The sequence below is a fragment of the Anoplopoma fimbria genome, chromosome 9 (genome assembly GCF_027596085.1).
Source record: "Anoplopoma fimbria isolate UVic2021 breed Golden Eagle Sablefish chromosome 9, Afim_UVic_2022, whole genome shotgun sequence".
Taxonomy (NCBI): domain Eukaryota; kingdom Metazoa; phylum Chordata; class Actinopteri; order Perciformes; family Anoplopomatidae; genus Anoplopoma; species Anoplopoma fimbria.
Window position 1 is genome coordinate 11,457,555 of NC_072457.1, and position 24,513 is coordinate 11,482,067.

Below are 24,513 nucleotides of genomic sequence, written 5' to 3' on the forward strand. Positions count from 1 at the left end.
TGGCCAAAACATACAATATCACCATGATAAATGTTTAAATACATTTAAATATCAGAGATGTGTTATTGAAGTCTCTTTGACCACCTTTTTAAAACATTTTCAATACATAGTTTTCAGTTGAAAACGTTTATATTCCAGATATATCACTATAATTCACAGCAAATACTCTTTGATGGGGAAAACCGTTTTGTTGCCATGATAAATGAGAGGGTTGCAGAGGCTCTCTTTTGTGCTTGTTGTCGGTTGTTTTGACAAGTCCAGTGAACTGAAACAATGTGAAAAGGCCGAGGGTCTCCATTTAGACACTTTGGCATGTTACAACACGTACCATATTGGCTTAGGGGTAAAACTTCATTTTATGGGTCTTTCCAAAGAATGTCCTCTAATAGTCTCTTGACATTGGTTATTATTCACTGAAAAGAACTAAATCATTTCATAATAATTGTAGGAAAAATTGTTTTCTGTTGATGTCAAAGAAAGATCTTTGAAAGAAAAGGTAATTAACAACTACATTGAATTAATTAAGTGAACTACAAACCAAACATTATCCCCTGTGCTCGGTATCAGATTATATCGTTCATTACAGGGATTTTATAATTTAGTTCCTTTTAAAGGAAATGATAGGAAACTATTGGATCGGGAAATAAAGGGTTAGGTATGCTAGCATTTTAATTTTTGATTTACTTATCAATTTGTTCCGTTCCAAAGCTGAAAGTAATTATTTTTAACTGATCTTTTGATTGACACGAATTAAAAAAATCTCAATGGATTAAATTAACACTTTTACACAGTATAGAAAATGTTAAGAAGACATGTTAACCAGCTGATATGAATTGATTTTTAAATTGACATTTATAGAATTTTCTTTTAATCGACTAATCAATTGATTGACAAATAATTTTAACCTTACCAGTATTGTATTGTGATAGTTTATGTAAAAATATTTAACATGTGTTGATGTGATGCTCTAATTAGATGTATTTGGAAGAGCAACACTGATGTCTCAGTCTGGTTGTATACTCGTCTTGCAACAAAACAGTGCAGACAATTAGGTATGTGCTCTGACCTGTGAGAGGGACCATGGGAGTTCCATAATTATGCAGACCTCTCGCCTACAGCTATGTCTGGTCATGTTTTGACAGACATTCCAAAGCTGTTGAAGGATGTGGAGTGAGAGGTTTTTTCCTCTTGTTTGTCTTCATTACCTTTCGGTTTTCTTGTCATCACAGTCTTACGCAAAGACATTGAAACATTTCAGCGACTGCTGCTGTGAAAGCCGACATTTCTTTTTCCTGACACGCTTGTCAACAATTGGAGCTTTCCGTATTGTGAATGCTTTTTTTCTATTTCAAGGCGACTCAACAAGATTATATTTAGTTGCTGCTCGGTGTTTGGCTGTGCAGCCTCAAACCTTTCTAAATACTTCACAACACAATTGCAGTTATCTTGTGTGGCATTGAAGCTTTCAGGAACGTTTCTCAGAATATTTACACTGCCAGAAAAGGACTGTGAATTTAGATTTTGCTCCTGTTATTAATTAGGGTCTACATTCTGCAGAGATGACCCAAATTGTATTTCCTCATGCTTCAGTCCAATGTTTTCCATAATGAGAAACATGTTGTCAAATGCAAACTTCTTGCACCAATGCATACACTTTTAATTGCCAACAAGCCATTTTAAATATCTAATCATGGCGACAACATTGCAAGATGCCTGTAGTAGTCAATGCCATGGTAGAACTCAAACACTGCCAGCTAGATATTGTAGCCATTCATGAAACCATGCCAGAACCTTGTCACATAAAAAATATGTTGAAGGTGCCTTTAACTTTATGGAGCTGTAATAAATCAATCCGTGTCCCTCTTCAGAAATGAATGTAATGCAAAGCCAGCACTAAAGAGATCATTTGATTAAAAAAAACAGTTTTTCCTTCTGTACTTTCTCATCGAGTAGCAAGTGCACACACCAACAAACTCCAATGAATTGATGGAAAATCTTAATCATTTAGTCACAGCTCATTGGCCCATTCTGTGTTGTTTTGAACGTATTCAAAGAATAAGTTTCAAATATGTTTTACTTAAAAGGACCATTGAGTATGTACTGACTGTAAGTAAGTAGTACAAGTGTGTAATTAGCAGTGTGTAATATGAATTGTAATGTTGCCGCTATACAAACTATGATATAATTGGGTTTAAAGAGTTAACTGATTATCAGTGTAAAACATTGTAGACATACTTTTATTTTTAAATTTAAGGAAACTTCAGACATTTTTTCATAAGGAAAGTCACAATTTTAAGAGGTAGGGTTTTTCACATATGGCAGTGCCATAATATGTGCCATTTTTTTAAGTCTTTAACTTTCCTTGAATATGCATTTGTCAAGGTCTTAGTAATCCATTATACATTTGTTACTGTGCTCCAGGCAGTTTGTTTTTCCAGTAGTAAAGGGCACTCCTTCGCGCTTTATGTCAGTTGTTCAGTTTACTCCTGCAGAGCCCGTGTTTGCAGTTAACAGCACTTAGGGGAACAGCATTTTACACTCTTCCAGCCACATAAAGGAAATAAAGCCTGCTCTCTCACACCGGGCAGTTTAACAGGAGTTGTGGTTGAATTAGCATTTCATTGGGCACATGGCAAATACACACACCGTAGTAAGTGTATGAATTCAATATCTAATTCAGCAGTTACAAAAACACTGTGCTGCTGCAGGAGACAGATGTTAACAGGTTAACTTTTTATGCAAGTTTGCTTTACTTTTAATCTATGCAGTCCTGCTAAGAGCTCCCACTCCACCTTTGCACTTGTTTTTATGAGACCCACATTGTTCTGAACAGCTGCCAAGGAGAGAAAACATAATCCTCGGAAGGACTAAGACAGTCAAACTTATCCTTTGTGAACTGACGCACTATTACACTCATGACTACTTGATCAGGATCCAGACATTCAAACATGAGATGATTGGACGAGCTGCAGAAGTCAGGCTGAGAAGATAATAATCCACCACACCTTCAAGTTTCTATTTTACCTCACTGAACACTCATACACATAGCGTGCCAATGTTCTTATATGAGCAAACGTATCAAGAGTGCTTTGATACGCTCTGATTGTGTACAACCAGACATTGCTGCGTCATTTAATTTACTCTGAAGTACACATTAACACGTATGAAACTGAATTCAAAGGTTTAGTCTTCAAAGAAATGTTGCTTACTTCAGATGCAATACATGCACACGTCTCCTTCCCCACTAGTGCACCTTTTCAAAGTTTCTTCTTGATTTATTGACCTGCGCTTTAGCTAATTTGTTTTCATTCAATTGGCTGTAGGGTGTAAAAAAAATGAGCTCATTAAAAAATCATCAGAGTTGACTACTCCTGGTAACCACATCAAAGGATAAACCATAGTCTTATTTATGCTACTAACTACATAGAGTATAAATGTATTGTAAAATACTAGTTACTAAATAGATTTTGACAGTCATTATGTTTGATAATGTATAATGTATTAATTATTCATAACTATTCATATATATTGTGGAAAAATCAAGCAGTATTCCATTTCAGCCTGAATCCAGATGATGTTTGTATATTAACATTTTGCAACGCCTTTTATGGATAAAGACTTTTTGAAAATGACAAACACTGAATTAAACTAAAGTAGATGTACATACTCTATTTAACTCAAAATAAACACAAAGGGCATATTCAATCTTTCATTGTGCTTTGTAGTCATTAACAACTCACACAAAGAAATGCAACGTGAGTTGTTTGAAGAACGTCTTTTCAGGCTCGCCATCTTCTAACATGACACCCTGCGACACCGTACTTCTTGGTGGTTGACAGATGACTCTGTCTGGGACATTTCTGTGGTAAACGCGTCTGGAGATGAGTTTCACCCCAGGAATTTATTTCTTCCTTGACAGCAAAATGCGTAACATGAGCCAACAGTTAACTCCTATAGGTTGCTGGACACTTTTCGGTCTACCTAACTCTGGTGTTCACCGTTTAGACAGAGATGTGGAAACCTTCTAGTCTTTAACATTGTATTACTGAGCACTTTTCAAGTAATATACTCAGTCTAACAGACGCTGGGACTTTCTCTGTTCAAAGATAGCATTTACTGTTGTGAACATATAATAAGTTTGTCCTCAAATATAATTCAACCCCCCACTCTTTCAAATGTAATTTCCAGAAAACCATTTTCCCTATATTTTGACCATGGCCAATAACTAGAGCCAGCAATCGTTTTTCAAAACAAACATGAAATCCAAATCCAAATGTAAATTTAACAACACAAGATGGCCGCAGAGTGAGTAAGCGTACTTGAGCTAAGGCCTGCTTGTCTTTTCTTTTGAGATTTGTTTTGTTTTATGGCTTCTTATTTAGATATAGTCAAGTCTAACAATCTTGTGGCTCGAAATTACTTAAAAAGTTGCTGAGCTATATTTGGCAAAAGGACAGATTATTTATATTTTTGCCAACTCCCAAGCCAAGTTGCCAAATAATGGAAGAGACCAGATGAAAACCTTATCTGACGCCATCCAAAAAATTAAAACTGACGTGATGATTTACTTTGATTCTAAAGTAGATCCCATTCTTTGCACATTGAATCCTAATCTACATTTGGAGAAAATGTTTCGCAACTGGAACAGCGTTTTGGAGCAAATGAGAACAACTTTAATGACCTCTCCACTCGAGTCAAACAGCTTAAAAAAAAGATAACTCACACCTTATGGATAAAGTTGAGTAACCGGGGGATCCGCAGTACGTCTACAAATCTGTGCTGTATCAGAGTATCTGAATCTGCAGAAGGCCACTACATGCTTGGGTTTATGGCTCGTCTAATTCCACAACTTCTGGGGCACATCAACTTCGACGGCTATCGAAAGGCCTCGTCATACTCTTATTGTCCGATGGAATGATCAATCTACTCCTTATAAAGCAACTACACAAAATGCTTTGACTTGCTTGTGAAAAAAAAAGAGCTCATCTACAACGGGAACCAAACCTCATACACCCATACTACAGCACTGACCTGAAGAAGAGACAACGGTCTTTTGACCCGATCAAACTGAGACTTCGGGAACTTAAACTAAAATACTCCCTCGATTACCACTGCACACCGAGTGTGTTGTTCGATGGCAATGAGCAGCTATTCAGTGACCACAAAGCTGCTGAAGCTGTATTCATGTCTTCTTTAAACTCCCCCATGAACTCTCCCGCATGATTCACCTCCACCCTTCTGGCTAACTCTAGTAAACAATCTGTCACCAAGTACATGAATATTTCACTATAAAACATAGTGACACTGTTTCAAGTTTTCAATATATAGTTTTTGACTTTCAAATTAACTGGTGAAATTACTTTTTCTGTTATTTAGGCTGCCACTGTTGAGGTGTTTTTGTTTTTATACTGCTTCCGTAAAGTGGAAGTATAGTGTTGTAGAAAGTTGCACTGCTGTACTATGAAGAAAGGCATTTTTGTTTGTCTCTGATTATGCTTTTCTCCAGTGGTGAACGTTTCTCTCTTTTTTCTTTTTTCTCCCTTTTTAACTTAAACAACAAAGCATTTCAACAACTTCTCTAATTAATTCTGTTATTATTGTTATAAGCAGTAGCCTTTTGATTTCCCATTTAAAGCGCTGGCCTCTTGTTCATTAATCACTAATCTAGTTTTTTGCTCTACATATTTCTCTTTTCAAGGAATCAGACAAGCTCAGTGTTGAAGTGTTTTTGGCTTATTCGACAAAACCCTTGGGCCAATTGGGTCAAGGGTCAATGAGCTTGTCCTGGTTTTTTTTTTGTGTGTGTTTCTAATGTGTTTTTTCTGTTATTCCTGTCTGCTTGTCTATGTTTAAATTATTGTGTTTTTGGTTTTTTCTTCCTTACAAGTTATTGCTTTAGATCTGCTTTGCTCTGTTGTATTTGGTCAATGATAGTATCCTTTCAACATTTTAAAATTTTAAATTCACATTTGCTTACGTTTAATTATCTTCCTTTTATTTAAGTTTTGTGTTAAATGTTTGTCTAATTGTGCTTGTATTGTTTAACTGTCGTTGAGGTCCCCCTTGAAAATGAGATGGTACATCTCAAGGCGTTATTCCTAATAGATAAGTTCCATATAACATAATCTAAAGTAGAATCTTAACCAGCCCCTTATGTTTGCTCTTTAAACCAGCATATCTTCTGAAATATGGTAGCTGTCGGATCCTGCAGAGACCAAACAGAGGCCCCCTGTACCACAGCAATGTGTTTACATTCTAATCTGTGTGATGGACCTGCTTGATAAGATTCTGGGCATTTCTGCAGCATCAGGGGAAAAAGGGAGAGCTCAGGGCTCACTGCCAGCAGCACCTTTAAGCTCTAGAGGACACACGGGCTAATGGATCCTCAGTCTCCCCTGATGACACAGCCACATCAGGTTTTCTCCTCACTGAGTACTCGGAGATGTTAAATCAACCTGCTGAAAAAAATCTGAAAACTTGTCTTTCTGATACCAAGACTCTTACTGGTTGTGTCATATCTGGCTTTGTGCCTGTAGTTATTCCTGATAGGAAGATGTTCGTTCCCCTGTTTATAAACACCACCAACAGCAGAATATTCTGCTTTTGGCCTGTGGAAGGAGATTAAACACAAAAATATTCCAGTAGCAAACACCTGAGCACCAGATTCTAACCAACATGTCTAAAGAGGAGGTCAAGGAAACACAAAATAGAAGAACCGCAAAGGGAAGCTAGAATTGTGGTTGGCTAATAAGTACCATGGAAATACATAAATCGATTTCCGCTGCAGGCAAAGATAAAAATACACACAATACTGTAATAAAATTGTGGTAAAATGTAGACGAAAAAGCATTGTCTGTACTTTAGTGTACACAGCAAAAAAAAATTTGACCATTCACCCCTTAAAACTGCTAACAGTTAGATGAGATAATACCACTCTTTCCCAGTGCAGTTTCTTAAATGAGTATCCTCAAACAAAACAAGAAAACTGAAGTTTGGATTGGAAACAAGTAAAATAATCTTGACACAATGGTAGATTTATTGATTTTACTTGTAAGAAAATAAGATTTTAACTGTCCAATAACTATTGGCCAAACATTGTTTGTTCTTTGCCAGTATGTTCCACTATAATTGTTTGACTAATACAAACAGAGGATTATATTTCATGATGCCAAGTTTCAGTTTGAAAAGAGCCTTTGGCCCTGGTTTCATTTGTCTTTTCAATGTGACTCTTGTCACCCAATCGGATCTTGCTCGCAGCTAGACCACAGCTAGACCACATGCCGAGGTATCCTGGATAGCATTGAGTTCCGATCACAGAGAGGTGGGGAAAGCATGCGGGCAAGATCTAGACAGTTTATCAAACATAGGTCTCACATCATCTTCCCCACACACAGGAGTTTCTCTCTCCTCTCCAATCTGGCGCAACCATTTCCAAATGTCCTTTTGAAAAGACAGGTTTAACCACAACCTCTGAATCCAGCTTTTTAAAGTCCTTCATTTCCTGTAACATCGTCTCAGACATTTAACTTGACTTGATGTTTTCCCAGTTGTCAACCCTTCAGTGGTAATTTATGCATGATTATTAGCCTTTTTATACATACTTGGCTTGATGCAAAAAAAGATATTGTCTGACTAATTGCTAAAACATTGTAGCTCCTCCTCGGTCTCGTACAGTGTGATGTGAGTAATGATAGAGGAGGAGAGTTGAGCTAATGTCCACCTGTCAACAACTTGTCTTGCTAGTGGATCATTTGGGCTGGGCTAGATGGCAGTTACAGGTAGTTTCTGTCACACTTGTGATTGCTGCGTCTGTTTATAAAGTGGTTGGCAGACTGTAGAGCCTGTTGGGATGCATAATAATAAATGTCAGGGAAACAATCACTGTGCAGATAGGCCTCTCTCCTTTTGAGCTTTTTGTGAATTACATATTTTGTATTTTGTTTCTTTTCATTAGACAAAATAATAATACCTCTTTTTCCCAGTGCAGTTTCCCTATGTTTTAGGTCTTTTGTTCAGAAATAAGTATCTTCAAAGAAAACAAAAAGAATTACCCTGGAAACGGTTGAAATTTGCATTTGGATTGGAAACAAAAAGAATATTGACACGTTGGTGGATTTATTGGTTTAGCTCATAGAAAGAAAAAGATTTTACTATTCAATAACGGTTGGCCAAACATTGTATCTTATTTGCCAGTATGTTCCACTATAATTGTGTCTCTAATACAAACATAGGATTATATTCCATGATGCCAAGTTTCAGTTTGAAAAGAGCCTTTGGCCATGGTAACACTTGTCTTTTCAATGCGACTTTTTATTATCTGATCATGCCAGGACGCATTAACTGTTAAGTCTTTCTGCTCAGAGATCGGATCTTGCTCCCATTGAGATCCGATTAGCTAGACCACATGCAGAGGTGGCCTGGATCGCTTTGTGGGCAAAATCCAGACAATTAATCAAACGTAGGTCTCACATCATCCTCTCCCCACACGGGAGTTCCTCTCCAAAGCGAGAGCAAAGGGAAGAGAGGAGGAAAACCGGGGCTGAAGCACAGCTGAGACAAGCTGTCTGAGTCATATTAAGTTACTGCTATTGAAAACCCAACATGGCCTGATTTTGCTGCTAATACTGCAGGGTGGGAGATTAAGCACCAAAAATGACTCAATTTATTTATCCACCGTTTTACAGACGGTCCTTTTGACTATGAAATATATCCTATCACTATCCTATCAGGCATCTGATCAGAAATGTCGCATTGAAAAGACAAGTGTAACCATGTCCCCTGAATCCAGCTTTTTAAAGTCCTTCATTTAATGTAACATGGTCTCAGACGTTTAACTTGACTTGATCTTGTTTCAGTTGTCAACCCCTCAGCGGTAATATATGCATTATTATAAGTATTTTTATACTTGGCTTGATTCAAAAAAAGATATTGTCTGACTAATTGCTAAAAAATTGTAACCCCTCTTCAGTCTCGTACAGTGTGATGTGAGTAATGATAGAGGAGGAGAGTTGAGCTAATGTCCACCTGTCAACAACTTGTCTTGCTAGTGGATCATTTGGGCTGGGCTAGATGGCAGTTGCAGGTAGTTTCTGTCACACTTGTGATTGCTGCGTCTGTTTATAAAGTGGCTGGAAGACTGCAGACCCAGTTGGGATGCATGAGAAACAAATTTCAGGGAAAATATCACTGTGGAGATAGGCCTCTCTCCTTCTGAGCTCTTTGTGAATTACATGGTCTCTGATTGTTTTTGTCTTGCGAGTTCTAGCTAGAATCAAGCTTCTGATGTTTGTTCCGTTACATTTTAGTCTTGTGAGCTTCATTCAGATGCAGTTGTTGTATTTATTGTCATTCAGGCGAATGGTAAATGTCACTTTACAGCTCATTCTTAAGCTGGCAACATTGGTCTCATGTAATTATCGCTTATTATGATGGGATGGGCACATTTTTAGTAACAAGCCAAACAATAGTGAATGTGTAGTTTTCAACCAGTTACACTGCAGGAAATGTTTATAGACCAGGAAACCCCAGGTGCCATCAAGATACCTACACAGCAATACAACTTTTGACATAACAAAAGTTATGTACATTTATTTTATTAGTTTGCCCACATATTAATAAAACAATTTCTGTATCTGCAGCTCTTAAATTTACTTTAGATTAATGAAATACTTAAAGACTCTGATGCGGTGCATGGTATGTGTGTAAAATCAAATAAATCAAATAAGTAAATTTAAACAGGCAGAAAATGCCAAATTCCTATATTGTTTTCTGTTCATGGCCTAAAGGCCTTCTTAAAGATTGCAATGCTAATTTAAATGTAAGATTTAATTCTGTAGGTCGAATATTTAGATGTCACAAATAAAACAAGACGATGTTGGTAAAATAGCGGCTTCTGTTCCAAGAGGTTAAGAAAGAGATAATTTCACAATATTTAGTTGACATCTAGTGTTTGAAATAGAATGTTCAATGTACGTACAGTGCAATTTATTAAAAATATGCTCAAGCTGTAGTCTAGTTTATTTTTAAAACGGTAGCTTGGCCACCTCATCGATAGGGAGACCATCCTTCAATCAAATGGCCTGGTGGCCTGATGTCCTGCATTGATAAATACCTTCCCTACCTTGGCGACTAATACCGGGACATTGATAACTGTGATAGATAGACTGACTGCTGCATTGAATTTATTTGGTACTTGAAGGGTGACAGGGCTACCTGCAGAGGATCACAGTGAAGGTTCACATACACACAGTCCCTCACAAGCCACTGATGGCCTTTCCTGTAGTGCCACTAGCAGGATTACCTTTTTGGCTATGCTTGAATTCCTTGACAACTACTAGATCAGGGAAAGCCAACGCCCACAGGCACGTTCTCTAAATGGCATGGGTCACTGGTAGAGTTGTTCCATCAAAGCGGGTTTTTTTTAGAAAAGTAACGCACACCAATGGCTGTAGTAAGGTCCTGATCACTAGAAGTAGACTTGAGAGATGGAAGCAAGTGCAACACACTCTGCCACCATGTGCATATTTTTTTATCCAAATAACATTTTGATCCTCAGGCCTCCTTCAAGATCAACAATCATAGTAACACACAGGCACTGATATGTTATAAAGAACACATCCTACAAACACATCTGATGGTGATTGGATAATCATGCTCCACCATTGAGGTGAGAAAAAACAATCAAGAGGCCTTCAGCCAATGAAATTGGTTTGACGTTGGCGGGAGTTCCTGTGTCATGCTAAAATTGTTGTCGATCTAGAAAAAGGCCTTAGGGCCAAAACTGGCAACTGAATAAAACACAATTTTGCCCAAACACTTTTCATCTGGTGCCATCATGATCTCAATACTTGTGTTTAGTTCTTATAGCATATCTTAGCGTTCTAACAAGATGAACTGAAACATCAAACTCATTTACATTTGAAATAGACGGCACAGAATGGATGTAGTTGACAAGTCAAGAACACAAGGTCAGAGAAGAGGCGGAACCAGCAGAGTCCCGAGGGAGAGATCTGGCGAGAAGGATTCAAAGTAATCAATCATATTTTAGAAACCAGGTGAAGGAAGGCACTTCTTCTGCTAGATGTCCTCTCAGCCTGTGGAGATGTTTCGGCTCACAGTGGGCCTTCAAGCTTGTAGATGGACAGAACTGCCTGCTTCCCCTACCTCCCGCGCCTGATGGTACATGTTATTTTGCATCAAGACTCAGACTCAGTTGTTATTTTACAATTGGATGGGTCTCTGTGTCCTATTTGCTCCTCAGGGATGCTCATAAAACGAGAAAGGTGGTGTAATAAAACCTCCTGTGAGTTTATCCAGGCACATGATTAATTGAGTGTCCGACCACTTAGTGCCCTATGGGTCCTGAGAGCAGTTCCTGAAAGAAGTTTAGTTGTTAAGATTTTGCAGTTACTATCCCAAGTAGTGGAGGACTGAGGAACAACCCAAGTGTGGAAAGCAGCGTGTTCTGTGTTGTTGGTAGATGCTTGGCTCTGAGGAAAATGGAAAGGGATCCGGTTGTCTTTGTACAATAATACCATTTGGAAACATTTGACTTTGACTTTAACCAAAAGGTTTTTTATGCTAACCTTTACAATGCCACAACCAGAATGTGTTTGCTTTGTGTGGAAATTGTGGGAATAACCAATGAAAAAATGCTGACATTGAACATTCAGAAACCTCATCATTGAGCATAATCTAGCGTTTCCCAGAGTCATCCACATCAGCACTCTGTCTTGCAAGTAGTGTGTTGAAATTCGGTGCAGAGATCCTCCTGAGAGATGAATGATGATGAAGTCATGGAGACCCTGGGGGAGGTGCTTGTCTCTGAGTCGTGTCTGTGTGACCCTCTTAGCAAAGAAGCGATGTTTGAGCAGTACCTTATGGGCTCATTACCTCAGTCAACGGCTTGTTTGGCAGGGGGCAGGGTCAAGAGATAAATCCAGTCTGGAACTAAATATAACTTTTACAGCAGAAGAAATTGAGATGTGAATGAAATAAGTTCACAGGTACCAGCATCCATTTCACCGATCTTTTAGTTACGTGACATATAACCTAGAATTTCCAGAATTCAATATTTGTTACATGTTAGGCTGCAATTCAAAATACTGGTACTTTTTACGCACACTTTGAACTGTTTTAATGCAGAAAGTGAAGACTACATAAAACCTGAAATGAGGTTGCAGGTTGTAGAAGAAATTCTTCAGGGGGAATGATTTCATCAGTTTAAATAAAAAACCATCGTATCTTTAATTAAGATATTGATTTCCTTCCCCATTCCCACCAATTCCAAAGCATTTTAGAATTAAAGGAGGACTAAAGGAAATTTAAGAGAATAGGCCACATTTTAAGTCTCTTTTCCCTTAGGTGTCTGCTATAAAATGTTAAGTGAATATATTGCTGGAAGATCCACTTTGTTGTTATTAGTTAACCATTTTAAATTTAAGAACATTTTAAGACATAAAGAAATATTAAATTGGTTTCATTAAGTCTATATGGATCTGTTCAGTAATCTCTACAGTTTCTTTCCCTGCTTGTTTTTCTTTTTACATATTGTGGTTTATTGACCTCTACCCTGTTTGATACTTACTTTAAGATTTCCATCTGAAATTGAGTCTATAAGATGCAATTAAGGCAACCCAGGGCGTGAACTTTAAGAGATCTCTCAGTATTATTCTTTCCCCTGAAACCACATCAAAAAATGAAATGAAAACAAAGGGAGGGGTCGACTGGCATGTATTTAGCTCTTTTGCTGCCACGCACTCAGTCCTATATAGCTGATGGGTTTGACCTTAAGCTGTGTGGTGACCTTTCATCAAAACAAAGTCTTGTTTGAGTAGAAATGCAGTCAATCACACACACACACAGACTTTAAAATCAATGAAAAAGCTTTTTGAAACAAAGAATACTGTATACACCTTTTGCACTTCAGTTTTGTTTTGTTCCAACTTGTGTAATTGACCTCAATCCCTTGTAACTCTGCACTCAGCCCATATTACCAATGCTGGGGATGTGCCTGATACACTTGCAGCCTTTAAACACTGCAGACGCTTTGTGTGGCCTCACACACATGCTTTCATTTAAAGCATAAAACATGTTTTGCACATGCACAATCACAGCTATATCGGCAACAAATCAAAGTTTACAGTGAAAATAAAAATCTTTCAGGTCATTGTTTTGATTATCAGGCTCATATCTTTAAAGTAAACTTCAAACTAAACTAAACTTAATTTATAAGTCATTCAATTGTTGTTTCCAGAATATTTGCAATTGCTCAAGTTGTACAGACATTTACATAAACGGTCTGACTAATTGACATTGTGCAACCACACACACACTATATTCATAATACATAAATGTCTATGTTTATTCTTGTTCGGCTTTGTTGTCCTTCTTTTTAGATGTAAGAGGGTCACAAATATGGAATCAAATTCCTAATATGTGTACTCCTACCTGGCCATTAAAGTGGGTAATGATCCGATTCAAAAGTGTTACAGCCCCCAAATGCAAATAAAAAGAAAATTCAATCATTGCAGGTTAGAAGTGTTGATCTGCACTGTTACATTGTTAGGTTATTCCATTTGCCCACACTAAACCACGTCTTTGATTCTATTTATATTTTTATGTCTGCCCATTCTATAATGCAATTGTGTTAAGATGCATCAAAAGGCCTCTACTGAAGCCCCTCTTGAGCTGCAGATACATAGAAGTGTCTGCACCCGTGTGAGTTACTCATCCAAATGGAGAACCTGCTGTTTTTCTGTATTTAAATTCATCCCTCAATTTCTTCATTGTGCTCTCCCAACCACTGGGATCAGCTCAAAACAGTCAGCATGAGAGCCTGCATAATGACACTATGAAATGTACTTTTCGGTGAAATGAAAAGTCTCTTTCGCTCTCTACCCTCCGATGTTGTCGTATACAAAGCAATGTGAGCAGTAACGTGTAGGAATAATATTTTTTCTGATATTCCTGTTGTGGATATGAGGGTGTGACTGTGGGGCAAATGAAACACTCATCACTCTAGATTTATGGGCCAGAGATGGCATCGGCACAGCGTGTCAACGGCTCACTGCCGATGTGTAGTGCTAGCAGACGGGTGATGAAGATGCAGGAGACTGAAATGTGCTTTGAGTTAATGGGGTACATACCGCTTTCACAGCAGCAGAATGTTCTGCCACAAACAAGGAGGACACTTTTTGGCTCGAAGGCTTGCTTTTGATTAAGTTGAAAGATTGTTTGCTCTCCCTAGTTGGCAATTGGCTGGAAACATGCTGAAGAGAGAGTAGAGGCCGTATCATCTGTGTACTATAACCATTACCTGAAATGGCTGGTTGTAAATCAAAATTTGAGCAGTTGTGGGGAGAGGACTGTTTACTCTCTGACAATAGAGAAAAGCAGACATTAGAGGAATGAAAAATGTATATATTTTTTTCTTTTGTTCACTGACTGGAACCATCCTAGCTACAAAATAGATTTTTATAATCATAACAAAATTCCATTAACGTTTAATAGGTTCTTCTCTGGCAGAGTTTTTATTTTCCTTTAACTGACTTTTCCAATTAGTTGCCTAGAAAATACCTGTTGCTTTCTACTTGTGCTCTTTTGCAGGGAAAATGTCAAATATCCGTGCAGTCAGGAAGAGGCAACAGCTGAACAACTTGGTTGCCATGGTGACGGAGCTAGCCAGGCCAGGACACACTGTTGTGGATTTCTGCAGTGGAACGGTAACAGTATTCCTCCATCGGTCAAGTTAACCATGTATATTTATCACTGCACCTGATGGCTACATTATTCTGCTGCTCCATTAGCGATGAGCTGAAGGAACTAGTTCTCAAATTCCCTCATGTTTTTCTTTCCTCTTTAAATTACTTTTGTTGTTGGCCGGTGTACACAGATAGAATAGTAATTACATTGAAATGAAAATGCTCAGAACGGTAGCGCTGCATGACGAAAGAGTCAATACTTGGTTGGAAAGGGTAGCACTAATCATAACTCCACTGATGCCCCAATGATGCATGCTTTTTTCCTTTCATTATTTTCTCTTTCTTTGTGCCGTCTCTCAGGGCCATGTGGGGATTGTTCTGGCTCACACACTTCCAGATTGTCAGGTAACATGTGCATTTGTGCAGATGCGTGTGTGTTCTATTAATTGAATTTTATTGATCTTACAACGTTAACATTTTTGAAGACTTGACTTTGGTAACAAACAGGCATTTGTCATTCTTTTTGACATTTAAAAAATAAAGAGATCTGTAGATAAACAAATTGATTTATTATTAATGATAAGTGATGATTATTAATCATTTAATGCATCCGTACACTCATCATATAATATCATTTAGTCTTTTATGTTTTGTCCTATTATTTTTCTTTTTTGTTATTTAAATCTAGGAAACTGCCTCCTATGATCCCATCCGTCTGTCATTTTAATGAGGCTGCGTTTATTGTTCATTTTAAGAGTTTATATATATTGTAGTTTTCCCCTGCCTAGATCTCAGTGTTTTTGAACATTGCTTAATGTTGGCACACTTTTAACCTGTATTATATCTCATTCCAGGTAATTCAACACAATTGCAATCATATGCAGCAGTTTGTTTCTGTTTTTATTCAAGGTCATCCTCATAGAGAACAAAGAAGAGTCATTGGTCAGGGCACAGAGTCGTAGCGTTGAGCTCGGTCTGAAAAACATCGGCTTCATTCAGGCTAATTTGGACTACTTCACTGGACCGTTTCAGATTGGGGTGAGTTTATCATGTAACAATATACAAGAAAAGGCGCCTTTGCATAAATTGTGTATAAATTCGTATGATGACCTATAGATTCTATAGACAAATATTGTAATAATTTCGAGTAACTTAACAATTTAAGATTTTGCTAATTTGTGAAAAAGAGAAACATCAGTGACACTGTACCATCTGGCTGCTGCATTAAGGGCTGTCCTCGACCAAAGAAATTCTGAGTCGCCGAACTCTTTTTTTCCCTCGACTATTCAATGAATGTATTAATTCTACAGATATTTAAAACTGAGTTTCGCCACCAAGAATCACACACAAGCACACTAAAAAAACTTGTGTTTACCAGTGATGTGTTCATAAGTTTCTTCCAAATTAGTCATTCAGCTTGAGAAAACTAAAAAAACAACTACTCGACCAAATAAATCTTGGTCGACTACAAAGTGAAGACGATGTTTCAATCAAGAGTTTCGTGACATTGATTTATTTTGTTGCATTGAATTTCTGTAACACCCTTATCAACAGATTAATCATCCATTTCCATATCACTTTAAATTATCTAAGAAGTTATTATGCTGCTTGAAAGCAGTGCTGTCAAAACAGTTCCCATCATTTGGCTTTTATGAAATGCAACATTACCTCTTCCTTAAAATGTCAATCATGATAACTATGACAATAACCCAGTGCTTCTCACTTCTGATGATGCATTGAAACAGAGAAGTAAACACCTTTTGATTAACACTGCATAAACGATGTGTTTCTTCTCTCTGTCACCATCACATTCACAACTGTACTGCGAGGTGCCTCAACGTTGTATTTTTAATCTTAATACTTTTTTTATATTTTGGAGAAGTTCAGCCACACATCACAAGGAGAGACATGTCACACTCTCATCTTTTTCCAGAAAGTGAAAATGCCATCGTGCTATTATGTTTTTTTATCACTGCAGCTAAGTTGGCTTTTCATTTCCTGAAGTGGAGCTTTTAATCAGAACCCTTTTAGTGCTCTGCACTTCAGTCAAGCAGTGTATGTCACTATCTCCTCTCTGATTATTGGAAAGCCAAAAGGTACTTTTAGTCGGAAAATGAAGGGCAAAGCTAATGTCAGAGTCAAGAGGTCTCTTCAGTGAGGCTTGTCTTTCCTTGTTTTTGCGCACTGCTACTATCCCTTTGGTTTGCTTTCCATAACTTTTGCCAAAATCTTTATTAAGAGTTATGCTCTTAGGACAGGTTGAGGAGACATCTTTCGAAAAGGAGGTGTAATCTTTTGGAAGTGTTTGTAATAAAAGTAGAAAAGGGTTGTCAGCCATTTCTAGTTTTATGCAGTTAACTTGGCCATTTCAGTTTTTTACTTTTTAAGTCATCACACATTTTTTTAAACCAATATATCCGCCAGGACCGCAGTTTGTTCTTTTAAGCTTAAAGGTCCAGCTCAGTACCTGCAACAACAGAATAAATATTTTACTTGCTTTCAAACTGTTTAATGGGGCTGAAACAATCTAAAATCAGCATTGGGTAGCACTCTCCTGCTGCAAGTCGGAAACCTCTGCTAGTCCTTTTTAAAACACCCACAGCTGCAGAGCTCTTGACTTCTCGAACAGATAATTACAATCAATTTAGAACAAATGGGTCCTTAACTGTGGTTGTTTATTGGCTGTTTGAATCTGGCTGTGTCAGGCAAAACCAGGTTTTTGGGATTTAGAAACAGGAATTCCTGTTTCCAAACACACGACATTTTGCTCTCACATATAATCTTTTATCATCATCACTCTTCATTATTTATGTGTCTCTGGTCACTGTCTTCCCCTAAACATCTTCCAGCCATGTGTCATAGCCCAGTTTCAGAAAAGCCAGCCATTTTAGTCGCCTCACTTTAACTCCCTTTGGGAAAAATAGGATTATATATGTACCTGCTGTAATTAGAAGCTATTGTTCCAGCATCGTCACTCCGCTGAGACCCGTTCCACTTGGCAAGAAACAAACAGCACAGATTATTTTTCTCTACAATATGTGGGTGGTTTTTTTTGTAGCCTAGTCAGAGAGTTTAAAATGTTTGTATGAAAGAGGTACATAAGTTTGTACTTTTCTGCACTGCTTGAGATTCGTAGCTTAACCTCAATGCGGCCTCAGCTGTTGCTTTGACTAAGCTTCTTCCTGCATGACACAGATATTCTTACCTGAAGGAGCCACCCATCACACTGATTTTAAATCCTGTTATGTATTATACATGATTCCATTTTTAGTCACGCTCATTTAATCAGACTAATTAAGTTGAGGTGTCTCTATTCTTAGTCAGTGTCTGCAGTCTTCAGTAACATAACACCGGTGTTATACTCGTAGCCTCTGCAGACAGTGTATATAGTTTTTATCCTTTCTCTTCTCAAATAACATTGATCATACCTTGAAGGCAGGAAGAGTTGTGGAGCTTGAAGTTGATTTAGATATTACTTCATCCAGGTCCATTACTGGATCGGCTTAAAGGTTTGATTGTTTACAATTGATTCCTGCAGTAGACTTTTTTATTTTTGTGTGAAAAAAAATGTACTTTATTACATCAAGCCTTATGTATCTAAGTTAAGTATAAAGCAAGGAATCTCTGTATGTGTGTACGTGGATGTGTTCAGTATGTGGATCCTTCGCATTTCTAAACAAACATTCTTCCGATCTACTTCACACCTGGTGGCTTTATTGCTGGGGCCCAAGGACGCACAGTGTCGATGTTGGTGCAGTTTGGACATGCAACACATTTACTAGTTTGCCTTTGAATAAAAAAAGCAAACAGGGCATTGTGCAGCAGAGTTTACAAGGCTTTAGGGCTCACTCTCATTTCACTCTTTATTACCACCTATTCAATTGTATAAAAATCACAGATTGATTCATTTTTGTGATTCGTACACTATCTTAGGAAATTATTAAAACTTAAGAAAATAAGGCCTATGTTAGTTGTGAAAAAATATCATAGACAATTACTCTTTTTTTGTTTATTTGCCAGAGTTTACTTGTTGTATGTTAGGATGTAATGAATATTATTAACTTCAATAGAAGTGATCAATTAGTCATTCAAGGATTTAAGTTATTATTTTATATATTTTTTAAAGACTCTTAAGATCGTTTCTCTTTAACTCGAGTCAAATGCAACATCATATCATCCATCTTGGGAGAAAAACTACACAAGGCAAGGCACACATACCGCAACATTTTTGTATTTCCACTAATTTAAAATTCGTATTGATGTTGGACCTTTTTTACTTGAATTGCTAGGTATTTTTAAGAGTGATATCTTAATGAACTGAATATTTAAAACTTCAACACAGCAAAGACAAAGCTATTAAAAACTGTTCATCACACATCTCTATAACAGTATTGCACTGCTGCAGAAGAGTGTGATGTTGATTAAGAAGAGTTTTAGTCGGCTGTATTGGGGAACTTATTCTGTCTGATAGGACATGAGGGGGATGTAATTACTTGAAAAAGAGTGAATAATGAAGCCTCATTATTTCTTTGATGTGATTATTGAGAGGAAAATACAGATAGAAAACAGCTTTTCCTCTCCCCAAAGACTGATTAATCAAAGAACACAGTTTTATAAATGGCCCTTGGTCCTTTTGGTTGTTATATATTGGTTCATGATTTCATCTTCCTAATGAAATGTTTGTGCAGAAATGTGCTTAGCAGGGCATGTATGAAATACTTTATGTCTATCGGATGGTTTTAAATAAGACATTTATTTTCACCTTCCATTATCCATTTTAATTACTATCCTACATTACATATTGGGCTGGGACATTACTTTATCAATAATGCTTAAACAGACAAAGACAAAATAAAAGTCTTAGCAATTGATAAAGGAAGGATGCTTTCTTAATCGAGAATTGAAAATGCATAATGAATGATCAAAACATATCAGAATGTGTTTCATTTTAGTTGTGTGCATTTCTTTTGGTTGAGTGGCTTTGTGTTTATGTTAAATCAAGGCTAAAGGTTATAAAACGTAATTAGGATTTACCACAGCATGACTAATGTACCACATTAAGTAGCTGGGAAAGAGTGATGGTGTTACTTTGTTAATTATTTTTTCTTTAGATGTGTGGGAAGTAACATCATGCAATCTCTGATACAGTCTCCTCCTCCTAATCAGCAGTCTGAAACATGCTGTTGAAAGAACATAAGCTAGGCTTTCCCCTGATGCCATGAATAAATGCAGGATAGAAAATTAGGTATCAAATAGATGCAAGGCCATGCAGGTAATTGTTGTTAATTTCCTGAGTTTCTGGTTTTTATTTCGTATACATAGTTTCCTTGTATAACTTAAAGTTTAAATCAGTGCACTTCTTTCTGAAGTGGAATAACGCAGATAAGATCATAGTGCAGTTTGTGAAATTACATATACGTTGTGTAGTTGTGAGCTGAAGGATTGCTGCAGCTGTCCAACTTCCAGGGAGCGCTTAAGCACCTCTGAGAAATGTACCCCCACCCAGACCTTTCAGTGACTTTATGAGTGGGTTTGGCCATGTTTAGAGTGTCAAGAGCGTATCTTCTCCTAATCTTTTGTAGTTGCTGCCAACCTTGGCTCAGCCCCGTCCTGACGGAGTCTCTGTGGCACTGCTGTCAAGGCAACGTGCAGTAGATTTAGACTCCCGGACGCCAAGAGACAACTTCTTGGAAGACAAGAATAGAAGTTTTGGGTTCCTGCTTGAGTTGGACAGGGTTAATTTCAATGTGACCAAGTAGCTGTTTACACATAAGACTGTTGATAATGCATTTTATGTGGACCATTAACAGAGAATCTATTAAATTAAATGTACGCCTGAGAGGAAATCATCTATTTTACCAATGTGCTGTACTGGATGTTAAATCATAGTGTATTTTTGCATTTAGACAGGCTATAATATTGTGTCTTTTAGTACCTTTCCGCCCTCCAATATATTACCACACCATTACTAATGTATAGCCAGGTGTTCATCACCACGCACAGTTTACCCACTCAATGGGAATCCTGATGCATTTGTGCCTCCACTCCTGAAGCACCAATACATTTTGTTTGCTCTAACTCCCAGAGTGTTCACCTTTGAGAGCATAGACGTATTTAAAAGCAGCAGTCCTTATGAACTAATCAATGGGATTGAGTTTATGCTCTCAAGTGCTCTCACTCTTGCTGTTGAAAAAAAAAAGAAGAAGCTTTTCAAGAAATCTTGTTTATCTCTTTAATTTACCAGGGAAAACAACATGTTTTGCATTTGTTTTCTTTTCCTGTTTCACTTCAGGTTGCCCTCCATGCATGTGGCGTTGCAACAGACATGGTGATGGAGCATTGCATCCAGGCAGGAGCCGCCTTTGTCATCAGTCCATGTTGCTACGGCTTCATCCAAAACGCAATCAAGTTCACTTTCCCCAAAAGGTTTGTACCTGCTCTCCATACTTCAGTCCCGTGTCACCTCGCAGGGTTTCTGCTTTCTAAAATATTGTTTCTGACCATGTTGTTTTCTTGATAGACCCCTGCTACCACTAGTGCTTCTCTCCCATTCTCTCTTCTGAATATTGTTTTTATCCAGTTTCTCTTTTGAGGTTCTCGCTCTCCATCATTTTCACACTTATTCTCACAAACACACACAGACACACATATGCAATCTATATCTCTTGTCACTGCTTTTTGTTCACCTCCTGTCTCTTATCATCACGACTGACAGTACAAGGTAGCAGTCTCACATCGCCTTCACAGCAAGGTCCGCCTTTCACCTTTTCAATCTTAGCCCCCGTTCTATCAGCAACAGTATAGAGGGTTCGCTGTGCTGATGCTGTCTTGGATATTAGAAAGTGAAAGTACAATTCAGTTGGAGGTAAAGATATAAAATGCTACTCTTTTTTTTGTAGCACTTTTATCATACGCAGTGTTACAGACAATTTACTTAATTTTCAGTTCAGGTGATGCTGTTTAAACAGAGACTAAAGAAACAATTGACAGCAGAGGAAAGGAAGTGAGAGGCTATACTTAAATGTTGTTGATCCTGTTGCTATAGCAGCGCTCTGTTGACTATTGGTACTGTAATGGCTTCAGAATTATTACAAAGTAGTATGCTGTAAAAACCACTTTGGAAAACTGAAGCTACAAAAAAAATGTTGTGTAGGACTGCTGTTGTAGCAACTCAAAGACTGTGATCACAGGGAAATTGAAGTGGAGATACCCACTGTGATTGCTGTGCTGATTATAGTTCTGGTATTGGCAGTAAAACTGATGGGACCGACTTGGGCCAAGTCTGCTCCGGTCTAGATCAAAATCTTACAGCGCGTCGTGTCTACTTATTTCTTTTTCTGATGCAGTCGCGGACCATCAAAAATGCAGAGCAAATAGCAAAATGGTACGTGCTTTTAGTGACGTTTTTTTTTTACAATCCAGTTATTAGGTGTTAGGGCAGAGTCACTGCTCACATGAAGTTGTGTCTCCTCCAGTTCTCTCTGCATATTCCATCTTTGCCTAATTTCTCCATCCACCATTTCATACAAATTAAGCAGGTTTTTTTTGGATGCATTTTGAGGCTCAGCTAAAAGGATCAAGGTCATGTTCATATATATATATAGTGCAATATGTCATACTGGTGGAAGATCAGTGACATCCCTGTTTTTATTTAGCACACAGCAAAAGTATGGCAGTAATGAAATTGTAGTAAGCCAGTGGGTAGTGGTACGTGACATCAAATTTAGAAGGAGAGTGACCGTCTTTATTAAGGTGCAACAGCAGCAACATACCACTCGTCAAAGAGATAAACCCCTTAGAATAGGCATAATACAACTATGCAACTATGTGCACATCAATAGAACCCCTTCATGAGTCATGACTCATTTTCGAACATCATGTTTACTAAACTTACCTACATAATCTCAATTAGTTTAAAAGTTATAGATTCACATGCGTGTACCATAGCGCAATGACCCAGTGAAAGGTAAAAGTTTTTTCTTAAACCACACTCATCAACACCCAGCAAACACAGCAGCCAGATTCAGACAATTTAGACACACCGCCGGTCATATGCCAGTCGACAATGGTATCTGCCAGTGAAATAGAAATGAGAAGCCATTTATAATTTATAATGAAATAGACACTATTAGCAGTGGTATTTGTCAGTTTGTGAGACGGAGTACATGACAGTGGAACATGAGTGGCATAAAGTGAATCAGTGCCATAAGCTTTTTGATCTAGGTGTTGCTGTCAGTTATAATGTTAAGGTTAATTTGGCCACAACTAGTAATGCAGCATTAGGCGTATATATTGTTGCCATGGTTTCCAAGACTTTGACATAATAGCACACCGATGTAGAGCGGTGGTTAAACTGTGTACTGTTACTATGTTTCAGTTGTCTGAATATTTAAGGGACCCTGGGGACCCTCAGTGTATGGTATACATATTTAAGAGTTTTCACATACTTCCTTTCCTCACTTTAGCACACTTGACACTTCACCCCTCCTCATTCTTTATAAAATATTAAAGAATGACAAAAAAAAAAGACTGCTGCTGCAATGGACAACAAGAAGCTGTGTTTCTGGAGGGCAGTCTTGCAGTGAGGGGCCAACGCACCTGACTGTGTTAATCTTCATCTTGCTTCTTTTAGTGTTTTCCCCTCAGGCCATGTTCCAGGTACTCATGCAGTTTTCTGCAGGTGTCGACATTCCAGGTAGTTCACAGGTTTTTATGAGCTGTGAAACTAAACTGCCCAGTTAATTTAGGCCATACCAGTTTGAGTCAAACTTCAGACTTCTCTCCATGTGACCTGACTGGCCCCTAACCCCTGACCCTCTTCATGTTGACTTTTAATTAGCTTCAATGATGATCTGACTAGATTTAACCATCACAAACAAACCGACACTGTTCCCATGTCAAAGCAAAAGCCCTGCTATTTTATGAGTCCTTGTTTCCCAGAGAGAAAGGGGTTTGTTTTAGAGATAATGCGCGCTGTTTGTGTTTTGTTGAGCCTTAGATTTGTGTATAATATATTTCTGGTTGTTTGAAAAGTGATTTTTCCCTGAAAAAGCAAAGGAAAATCTAAGGTGTCTTTGAGCTGAGAAAGTAAACACAAGATTTATAAGTGTAATAAACAAACTTTACCCCAACAATTCAATCCCTGCAATTTAACGTCAAAATATGTTTGTTTTTTTGTGTTTTTTTACAGCAAAAGGTTCCAAGAGACTCTGACTCATAAGGTATGCTTTTAAATGTGATTAAATCCCTTTATTGCATTTAATAATTTTATATCTGCAACATTTCCTATACAGAATACTGAATTACAGCAACAGTTTTTAAAAGGATTGTGTTTCAGATACAGTTCACCTATATGCAAATTGAAAGACGCCTTGGTGGGTCAAGACTTCTTTTAATGAGCTTATGTTCATTAGAGTCTCACATATTTGGTTACAACACAATGAAACAAATTTTTTCTCTGGCTAATTGCTTCTTAACTCAGTGAAAGGTGAACTACCACAATTATCACCACCCAGCAAACATAGATGCCAGAAGAGATTCAGCGAATGAGTAACAAATTGAGAAGCAGATATACACCTGGATTGGGTTGCACAAGCTGTTCAATCCACTATCACGTTTATGCATGAAGTCCTTTTTAAGTTCTGAGTAACTTCTAGCTAGCTAAGATATTTCTTAAATGTATTGCTTGGAAACAACTGTAGCGCTACTATAGAATGTAAACAGGAAGTCACTGTAGCATCAAAACATAACATAACTTCCAAAAACGACAGTTTTAGGGTTGCAAAAAAAGAAGAAAAGCGCTTATTTTCTA

The 24,513-nt window shown here is 37.7% G+C and overlaps 1 protein-coding gene across 2 annotated transcripts in view; it reads left to right on the forward strand.

Annotated features, from left to right (window-relative positions):
- gstcd (glutathione S-transferase, C-terminal domain containing) overlaps nucleotides 1-24,513 on the forward strand; it is a 49,498-nt gene that overhangs the window by 21,069 nt on the left and 3,916 nt on the right. For both annotated transcript variants that reach the window (XM_054603827.1, XM_054603828.1), the window contains 5 exons: nucleotides 14,608-14,723; nucleotides 15,063-15,107; nucleotides 15,612-15,740; nucleotides 20,995-21,128; nucleotides 23,893-23,923. In XM_054603827.1, the coding sequence (XP_054459802.1) occupies nucleotides 14,608-14,723; nucleotides 15,063-15,107; nucleotides 15,612-15,740; nucleotides 20,995-21,128; nucleotides 23,893-23,923 (455 nt within the window). The remainder of the gene's footprint in view (nucleotides 1-14,607; nucleotides 14,724-15,062; nucleotides 15,108-15,611; nucleotides 15,741-20,994; nucleotides 21,129-23,892; nucleotides 23,924-24,513) is intronic.